The sequence below is a fragment of the Stegastes partitus genome, unplaced genomic scaffold, assembly GCF_000690725.1.
Source record: "Stegastes partitus isolate 25-593 unplaced genomic scaffold, Stegastes_partitus-1.0.2 Scaffold1715, whole genome shotgun sequence".
In the NCBI taxonomy this organism is placed as follows: domain Eukaryota; kingdom Metazoa; phylum Chordata; class Actinopteri; family Pomacentridae; genus Stegastes; species Stegastes partitus.
The window spans coordinates 138,822-148,965 of NW_007579446.1; the positions used below are offsets into that span (position 1 = coordinate 138,822).

The 10,144-nt window shown below is 40.9% G+C and overlaps 2 protein-coding genes across 2 annotated transcripts in view; one reads left to right on the forward strand and one right to left on the reverse strand.

The window, feature by feature from the left end:
* The window catches only part of LOC103372216 (equilibrative nucleoside transporter 2-like), a 7,232-nt gene extending 3,915 nt beyond the window's left edge, over positions 1-3,317 (reverse strand). Inside the window, exons 1-6 of the mRNA XM_008301791.1 lie at positions 3,241-3,317; positions 2,266-2,321; positions 2,105-2,186; positions 1,541-1,692; positions 803-942; positions 145-279 (exon numbers count right to left, since the gene is read on the reverse strand). Of these exons, the coding sequence (XP_008300013.1) occupies positions 145-279; positions 803-942; positions 1,541-1,692; positions 2,105-2,186; positions 2,266-2,303 (547 nt within the window). The 5' untranslated portion in view covers positions 2,304-2,321; positions 3,241-3,317. The remainder of the gene's footprint in view (positions 1-144; positions 280-802; positions 943-1,540; positions 1,693-2,104; positions 2,187-2,265; positions 2,322-3,240) is intronic.
* A 4,396-nt stretch (positions 3,318-7,713) lies between these two features.
* LOC103372217 (E3 ubiquitin-protein ligase pellino homolog 1-like) overlaps positions 7,714-10,144 on the forward strand; it is an 18,419-nt gene continuing 15,988 nt past the window's right edge. The window contains exon 1 of the mRNA XM_008301792.1: positions 7,714-7,905. The gene's annotated coding sequence lies outside the window, so the exon portion shown is untranslated. The remainder of the gene's footprint in view (positions 7,906-10,144) is intronic.

Consider the following 10,144-nt stretch of genomic DNA (forward strand, 5'->3'; position numbering starts at 1 on the left):
GAGCTTGTTTAGCATTTAGCACTTGGCTTTACTCACATACTTCTATTGTAGAAACCTTTTACTTGTACAGCGTGTTGTTCTCACTGAAGTAAAGATTCTGAAACCATCATGGCATCTGTAACCGTTTGGAGGTTCGTTACTCACTTAAGATGGAGAACAGCATGGCGAAGGCAGCGAAGATCCCGGCCAGACCCTGACCGCTCATGAACAGGGTGCTGTAACAAGGAGGGAACAGGCCGACCACCCCGAACAGACTGCCCTGCAGCACCGCACCACACACTGCACGCACAGATACGACATTAAGATCAGGGTTCAGTTTACTGGAAGCAGTCCTACGAGGCAAGAGCAGCAACGAAAGCAGTAATCAGGGTGTCACTGAATACCAACGAGGGCTGCAAGGAAATAGGTGGCGACAATGTTCAAGTCATTTTAAAAACTAATGTACAATTCACACTAACTTAGGTATTTTTCTGATTTTACATTGTTTTACTACATTACTCTTCTAATAATGATTTTATTCATGTTTTTATGGATTGATTGTATCTGCCTCTTTGCTTTTAATGTAATTATTTACAGTGCTTACGTTCTGTGGACTGACTTTATCTGTCTTCTTATACTTTTGTGTGAAGCACTCTGAATCACCTCGGCTACAAACACACATGCCTCGGCGTTCACCTGCTAAATCTGAACAACATGCGATAACATTCGTGAGCATAAAAAACATTTTCAGCTCCTGCACAGCTCATCTGATGTCACCGGTAAAGCTGAACGTCGGCAGCATCGCGTCGTCACAAGAACCTACTGTTAATGAACCAGATGGTTGCCATGGTGACGGAGAAGAAGGTGTCCGCCTGCATGGGGACCTGGACCAGAGCGGCAGTGAGGGCGAAGAGGAGGAAGATGACGACCAGGCTGAAGGCCACACGGAGGCGCTCCCTGACCCTGCACACAGCGACAATCTGCGTTATCACCAGCTAATGATGGCAACAACCGTCGTCCTCGTCTTCTGGAGTTTAAATCCACGAAATGTTGGATTGCATGTGTCACTAAAGACAGAAGTGTTTCTGTCTTCTCTCGGGTTTACAGTCTGTTTACTAGCATGCAGAATAAAAGTTAGGCCTGGAATCCCAACGTGTTGTGTTTTTGTTTTTTTTCCTGTTTCATTTAGTTTCTTATTTAGGACCTTATGGATGAGGGTCTTTAAAGTGCATGACCCCCTTTGGCTGTTGTTCTTTTACATATTTTGAAACTCCATCAGGTCCTCTTGTCCTTGTGCCTGTTGTCTGTTTGTTTATGTTGGAAAAAATCTAAATACAATATATTTTCAAAAGAAAATCAGACCTGGACTCCGTGTACACAACATTTTAGTCACAACAGCCAGCTGTATACAACCATAACACCGAAGTATAAACTGATCATTTAAGCACGACCTGATTCTGGATAAGTAGCAGTAAACAGACGGACTGACAAACGTGTTTAATGTCCACCTCACATCAGATATCTGAAGCGCTGGAGATCTTTCAGTTCGTTCAGCACTCACCACTGATACAGGAAAGAGTTGAGCAGGGTGAACAGCAGCAGGGGCAGCTGGGAGAGCAAAGCCATCCAGCTGTCATAGTTGTAGTCCTTCGACGTGCCGCCTGACGAGCTGTTAGAGGTGACGTTTGGTGGTGCGAGACGCTCGTTAAAATACTGAAGAAAAACAGGGAGAAATATATTTACTATTTACACACAATGACACATCCAGTCGGCCGCCCTCTCATTTGTCTGGGACAGTTTTTTATTTTTTTAAATTATTCTTTTCAGCCACAATTCAAAACCAACACCTAATTTCACTAAATTATAATTTAACAATTTATTTATTTATTATTACTTTTTTCAGTTTATTTGAGTGACTGTTGTGAATTTTGCCTTTTGTTTAATGGGAGGGGATGAACACATTTGCAGATGATACCATGAAAACATCTGCAAAATCATGAAGCAGTATTTCTGATCACTTTACGTCACCAGTGATCCAGATCATGGTAGGACTTATGCTCAACTACATTCTTCCATCTAAACACACCCTAGTTAGATTATTAGATCAGTGATGCAAATATCAAACCTGCGAGGCCGTGATGAAGAAGTTCCAGGGCAGCAGGGTTCCCAGACCGAGCACAAAGATGATGAGTTTTACAGCCTGGCCGCTGTGGAAACGAAACACTTCTGTGAGCTGAACTGGGTGGAAGCATGAAGAAAGTGTTCATACAGAAACCATGAGCTCACCGGTCAGCAGGCGGATTCTGCGTCTTCTCTTTCGACATCCTTCTTCTGTCACGTTTCTGTGCAAAAGTCAAGAGAAGCCTTTAAATACTGTGCAGGGAAACACACAGGATGAGCGTCACCCACACAAGTGATGCAATTTGGTACAGTCGTCCTCTAATGTATTCGTCCCCTTCCATTAAAAAAAGGCAAAATCCACTCAAATAACCAAAAACTGAAAAAAGTAATAATAAATAAAAATTTGTTAAATTGCAATTTAGTGAAATAAGACGTTGGTTTTGAATTGTGGTTGAAAAGAATAATTTAAAAAAAAAACTGTCCTGGACCAATGAGAGCTCTTTGCTGATGAGCAGGTGAGCAGTGGTCCAGAATACCTGTCAACAGGTGCACAAGTCTGACTGAGAGTTACAGAAAACATCTGATGGCAGTGATTGGCTCAGAGGGTTGTTCAGCTACATATTAGTTCACGGGTCCCATCAGGCTGGTTTGCTTGTGTGCTTTTTTTTTTAATATTTCTGTTTCTGTACCTACTTGTATGTAAAGGGTACATGGAATCTAGCCCTGATTCTTCCTGTTTACTAATAAACAAATGCCCTAAAAACTCGAAATGTTATCTGGCATGGTGTATAGACAATGGATTATTATTATTATTATTATTATTATTATTGTTATTATTATTATTGTTATTATTAGCAGCGCGCTGATCCGTTTACCAACAAGGCGAAACTAACTGTAGTAAAAGTCGCATTAATTCCAACTTGCTTTGGATATTAAATACAGGCTGGTGTGATGTTGGAGCAGCTTCGCGGCTGATCAGTTCGAATCCACCTGACGGCGCCTCATGCCGCTGATGGCGCGTGAATGAGACGCTGTCATACAGTGAAGTAGCAGCACGTGGAGCGTGTCTGGAGTCACAGGTCCGACAGGAAACCACGAAATGTAGGTAAATAAGAGAAACATAAGGCAGACGAAGCTCACCTGAGGCTCGGAGCAGGTGTCCCGGTCAGACGAACAGACGGTGTGTCGGTGGGAGTCAAACACCGGGTTAAGGGCGCGCGCGGGCAGGTTTTTTTTTTATATACCGGAACCGTCAGTTGATGAATCAGGAAGCAGGGGAGGTTCTACACTCTGGCCGTTTCTCAATACTCAAGAATGCAAGTACATATTGAGAAACGGAGTCACTCTCTATAATATTTAAATCAAGGACCTTAGATGTCATTTATAGTTTTTACTTAAATCCTCTCGAATGGTCTCAGAAATTAATATTCTGAATCTCAATCCAAATGTTTATTTTTCATTTTAAATTGGGGGAAAAAATCATTAACATGACTTCATTCTCATTTAGTTTCAGTGATCAAAAGTCCACTTTCCCAGCAGACCGGGGCAGAACCGAGGGTCCGCCACAGTCTGAGGTCTGTTCAGCTCATCCAGCCCATTCTGCAGCAGATCACGGTTTGGCTGCAGCTTATTATCATTCTGTTTGTCTTCAAACCAATCATAAACCTTTCAGGTGAAGCTGAGCAAAAGACAAAGCTTTTGATGCTGTCAGTAGGGATGGCTTGTGGAAGGTAAAGTTTTGCTGTCCGAGCAAGTTCACCACGATCGTCCAGCATGATGGTTGAAGTGATTGATGATGGAGATGAGTCAGAAGCCTTTCCAGTGACGAACAGCGTGAAGCAAGTAGGGCTGGACCCGAATATCCGAATACTGGTCGTTGTGCTGGTATCCGGATGACAGTTTTGATATTCAAATGTTCGGCCACCTCCCCAGCCTTACCACCAAGCCGAAGGTCTACGGCGCAGTGGGACCCACCACCCTCCTCTACACCACCAAGACCTGGACGGTCCACAGCAGACATGCCAAACAGCTCAACCACTTTCACTTGAGCTGTCTCCGCAGACTCCTCCTTATCAGGTGGAGGGACAAAATCCCAGACACGGAGGTCCTGGAACAGACCGGCTTCCCCAGAGGCTGCACCCTACTCCAGAAAGCTCAAGCCACATGGGCAGGCCATGTTGTGAGAATGTCTGACAGCCGACTGCCAGAACAGCTGCTGTATTGTGAACTGTCTCAGGGCAACCGCACAGTTGGGAAACAGAAGAAGCCATTCAAGGACTGCCTCAAAGTGTCCCTCAAAGACCTGGACACCAGCCCCAGTACATGGAAGTTGCTTGGCCAGGACCGTCCAACTTGGAGAAGCAGAGTCACGACTGGGTCCCATGCAGCAGAAAGCAGACGGACTGAGATGGACCGTTACTTTAGGTATGTTTTGATGCTACTACTTTCTTTTGCTTCAATAAAATTTTGAATGCAAGACTTTTACTTGAATAATCTGATCTGTGTTTCTCTTCAGTGGTTCCCAACCGTTCAGGGTTGTTGTTTTCATTACAGCAGTGCCTCCAGGGTGTAGGTGGGTGGGGCCGTTGTGTAATTTTCTTCATCTCAGCCAGGTGAGCTGTCAGAAGAACTCACTGTTTCTAGCACTGTTGCCTCGCAGCCAGAAGGTCGCCGGTTCGCGTCCCAGTGAGAACACCCGGGATCTTTCTGCGTGGAGTCTCCATGTTCTCCCCGTGCAGCGTGGGTTCTCTCCGGGTTCTCCGGCTTCCTCCCACAGTCCAGAAACATACTGAGGTTAATTGGTGATTGTAAATTGTCCGTAGGTGTGAATGTGAGTGTGCTTGTTTGTCTGTCTCTAAGTGTAGCCCTGTGATAGACTGGTTACCTGTCCAGGGTGTCTCCTGCCTTCGCCCTAAGTTGGCTGGGATAGACTCCAGCCCCCCCGTGACCCTAATGAGGATTAAGCGGTGTATAGATAATGGATGGATGGATAGATAATAGATGGATGAATATTCCTAATGTGTGTTTTTTTAAAAATTGGATTTCTCAAATCTGTACAATGGGAAATAAGACCAAAAGAAAATCAGAAAAACAATGAAAGAAAATTCTGTCATTTTTCTTTCATTAAGGAGACTTTTGCCTTTCTTGGCTTATGAAATAAACTTCTGAGCGCATGTGCTTCCCTGTGACTTCACAACTCTAACACTAGATGGCCTCATGTTGTTGGAGCAGATGACCATCATATACACCGACATTATATTCCACCACGAGCTGCTTTTTAAAGACAAAGACAGAACTGAAGGTCGGCTTGCTCTTCGTTGGCCTTTCAGTGGCAGCGTAACTGATAAAACAATAACTTCCATAATCCTTCCAGTACATTCGAACGGTTCTCTGGCAGATGCTGTGTCAGATCCCTCTCACATTTTATTGGAAAAACGAGACCTTTTGCCATCAAACTGAAGATGTAAAGTAGCACAGGCTGGACTGGTACGTCAGCAGTTAGTCAGTCTTTCTATACCGACTCAACGCTGAATGTTGAAATGTACAGCCGTGATGCAGTGTACTGGCTTCTGCTAGCGTTTCTATAGTTGTTTGTTTTAATCCAGCTCATGCAACAGTGTATACCTATTAAAACATTTTATTTTATTTAGTGAGGATTAAGCAGTGTATAGATAATGAATGGATGGATAATCTGACAACAAAGTGATACCAATTGAAAAGACTCATCGAGTGACACATCATGGAAAGAGCACGACTGCCTTTCCAGAGCTAAGATTAGCTCAACGTTGAACGCCGCTCTTCTGGTTAGTCCTGCTCTGCATGTTTGCACACCGTCATGTTTTGCACTGAGTTCATCCTGCCCATGTTAGCTAAGGCATCTACCGACATGTAAAAACCTTTCCCTGTAAAGATAAATACACGAAACACTTTCTGCCTTATGCAACTCATCTCTTTGCCACAATCATCTGCTACTCTGTGTGACAATAAGCTGCTGAGTCCATGTTGCGGTTCACTGTGTGGTTTTTCAACTGATTTTAGGTTTGATTGGATCAAACACATTTATTGAGAAATATGTAACAGAACTTCAAATTTAAAGAAAATAAGAAATATGAAATAAACCATTCCTCACCTCATCCTGTGATCTGACACTTAGTTTTTGTTGTGCACGTTTCTAAAAAAAGAAAAACTTCAACCAGATTCAGTGTTTGGCACACAGTGAGTGAGCGTAAAGGGCTTCTACACTCTTGACAGTTTCTTGATTTGTCCGGTTGGTATTTCAGCCTCATCTCTGGTAATAATCGTGACAAAAGACTTGCAACTGAAAGATGCTTTGCTAAGCAGGAGGCTCAGGTGTCGTTTAGCAGAAGGGTTGAGAAAACACAGGATGGACGTTTGAGTGTCACCTAATTAGGGTCCAATTTATGACACTCTTCTTTTATCATGGTAACAAGTCACAAACAAAGAGCGCGCACACACACACACACACACACACACACACACACAGGAGTGAGTGAGTGAGAGAGAGAGAGAGGAAGAGTTAGTTGTGAACTTTCAAAACAAAACCATGAAATTGGTGTAATTTACCTTTAGTTTCTCAAATCAGGTGGAAGAACAGCACATCCTGAATGCAATACAATTAGGTAATATTTTTTTTTTTTTAAAAAGAAGAAAGATATTCTAAGCTGAAATAAATAAACAACTTAGATTAGATAGAACTTTATTGATCCATTTGGTGGGGCGCCTCAGGGAAATTCTTCTAGAAACAGCACAACGCCGACAGAGACAGTAACACACATCAACTAAGAAAAAAAAGGCAGTAGACAAGGAAACAAACTGTTTGATAGAACAGCAGCACGGTGTAATAATAGCAAGGATTCAACGCTTCAAGGAGCTTTATGTGTCATGCCAGTTGACGTTCACATGTTAGTGGTATGAAATTTGTGCTTGGTTCCCATTTGTTTTTTGTTTTTTTTTTAAAAGAAAAAGCCTAATAAATAATAAGTACAATAAAAAAAGAGCAAAATATGAGTAAAAATACAGCAATATAAGGGTAGTAAAAAAAAAGAAAAGTATAAACATTAAGAGTAGAAAGCCACAATTAGTTGCTTAGGACTAAATATTTGTGTAGCAGCGAGGTAGACTGTGATATTGGTGGTTGAAATATTGCACATATATGGATTAAAATAACAATAATAGTATTAATACCAATGTAAATAATAATAATATGCTATATAATATAACAATCAGTGTAGTTATAGGTAAATATAGTTGAGTATATAAAATATAAAGGTGTATTGTGTATATTTTAAAATTAAATAAATAAATAAATAAATAAATAGTGGTGCTGTTTAATGAATGAAATGAAATGAAAAATACTTTATTTATCCCAGAAGGAAAATTCAATCTTGTACAAGCTCACTTTAAAAAAAAATAAAAAATCAATATAACATATATTATATACAACAATAATAATCATTCAGTCAGTCGGATTTGTTTGTTTGTTTGTTTGTTTTTAATACTTGCATTTAAATTTATCCCAGTTTTACCTTCTGTTTTATTATCTATTTGTGTCGTTTTATTTTGAAAAGCGCCTCCCTCACAGAGGATCCGGTGAAGTCGCGGAGACGAACCCTGAGAGCTCACAGAGTTTGACTCGTTCAGTCCTCCGCTCATCACAACTCGTTCATCTGCTCGTAGACTCTCAACCAGCGGCTGCATTTCTGTGGTTTAAAGACACTTTAACAGCTCAACCGGAAACAAAGAAGTCCGGACGGTGGAGCTGCTCTGAGGCGACCCGTAACTTCGGTGAGTTTCAGTAGTTTTTCTTCCTGCTTGTCACCAACATTCAAGTGTGTTCCTCACATGATAGCAAAGCGGCTGATAAGCTCACAAATGCTTTTGTAGTTCTGTTAACTAAATAGTCAGCATTTACCGTAATAACGTTATACTGTCAGCGTTAGCCGAGCTAGCGCGTGTTCAAGCTAAACATTAACTGGAAGTTGTAAACAGCGAAACATGTTTTTCCTCTTCAAAAATGCCACAAATGTCTTAATTAATGTTAATGTTATGAGTTTATAGTGGACATTTCTTGATGGTGAGTGTAAACCAGGTTTTTGAGTTTGATCATACATTACGGTAATTCCCATTAGTTGCCCTTTGTGTTATTACAGTAGCTCATAAACGTTTTTAAGTTCAATATTTGTCTCGGGTTCCACTATAATAACTCTAAATGTGTGCCACACTGAAGTATTTTAGAGGATAAATAAAAATAGTGCTCCAGACCCTTAGATTGTGATGTTTTTATGTACTATGTGTAGTACAGTCATCCTCAGATGTCTTCATCTCCTTCCATTAAAGAAAAAACAAAAACCAAAAAAAGCAACCAAAAAAACAAAAAACGAAAAAAGTAACAATAAATAAAAAATTGCTAAATTATAATTTAGTGAAATAAGACGTTGCTTTTAAATTGTGCTTAAAAGAATAATTTAAAAAAACAAAAGAAACACTGCAAATGAGAGCCCTTTGCTGATGAGCCAGAATACCTGTCAACAGGTGAAGAATATTTAATATATGGTATTTAGAATTTTATTTTGTTGGCTACCCAGCATAGTTCTATATTTTACTTCCTGTACTCAAAGAGTTGAGTTTAGTCTGTTGTCCAGAGCAGATCTCTCTCTCAGCGGTTGACGTGCTGGTCTGTCCGGTCCATGTAGCCCAGCTGGCCCTCCTTTGTTCCGGCCACGCAAACTGATTAGCATGCACCATCCTACCAGAGCATCTGTCCCCGCAGACGCTGCTTTTGTTCCTCGTTTAATATGTGAAACTTTTGTCCGACTGTCCTCTCGTATTAAAAGCCTGTAGACACGTCAGCCCCAAATGTTAAAACCTCAAACTGGGGGTGGACAAAATCTGAGCTGCAGGAGTGATGGTCACAGTTTAAGCTGTCAGATGTCTGAAGATCGCAGTGATGTGGGTGGAATCAGTGCAACAATATAAAGGCATGGTTTTCTGCCCCTTATTCATGAAATCTAACCCTCTAGCTGGTGGGGAAAGGAGCAGATTTTTTATAGAACTACACTCGTTAATTATCTTGTGTTTATTGTCTCGGCCTTCGTTTACCAAGAAGATAAACCACAAGATAAGATGCAGCTGAACTTGAGCAATTTCACACGAAACAAGCCAAATTTCTCAACAAATGTACAAAAAAAAAAAACATACAAGAATCAAACTGAACTTAAAAGCAGTGACCTGTTGGCTTCAGAGTGAAACCAAAAGGATCATCATCAGCAACCAACTCTGATTGTCTTTAAAATCATCTGGGTAGCATTTGTTAAACATTAACTTGGGAAATTCCCCCGGTAGTTGCAGTGTTGATCTAACAAAGTAGGACCCATTAAGAGCTTCACTGACGAAACATAACTTCATTAGTTGTGACCATTTTTATTGGCTCTTGCACAAATTACTATGTGCCAACAAAAGGGCAAACATCTGACATTTCAGATCAACCTAATTGTCTTATTATGATGTTAATCTTTGGTCAAGTCTTCCAGCTTTGCTCTAATCCATCTTTTTTAATCAGGCTGTGTCCTAGTTTTAATGTTGACGCACGTGAATAATCTGGTTATGTTGTTTAAAGGGTGCCTTAATAGCTTAATGTGCTCCGAACTGAGTGCTGAGTGTAAACCAGTGTTAGTTTTGGCACCACAGTGTCAACTTTAAGTTAAAGTCAACTAAAACGGCACACATTTACTTTACGTCAGTGATGTTTTAGTCTTATTTTTACATTCATTTTTATCACCTTCAAAGCATTTTGAGGGAACCACTTCCTGTGTTTTTATCCTGTCACTGTGGTTACAGATGTTATTTTCGTCTTTTGCGAGGTTAGAGGAAAAAAACCAAACAAGACACAGGTACCGCAGGCCACTGAATAAGACTTCGCCTTAATGCAGTCGTGACTCGTTAATCCGACCCTTAACAATCCTAAACCTGCTATCCGACAGGTTTGTAGGAAAAACCAACAGAACCCATAAAAACAGCCTTAACA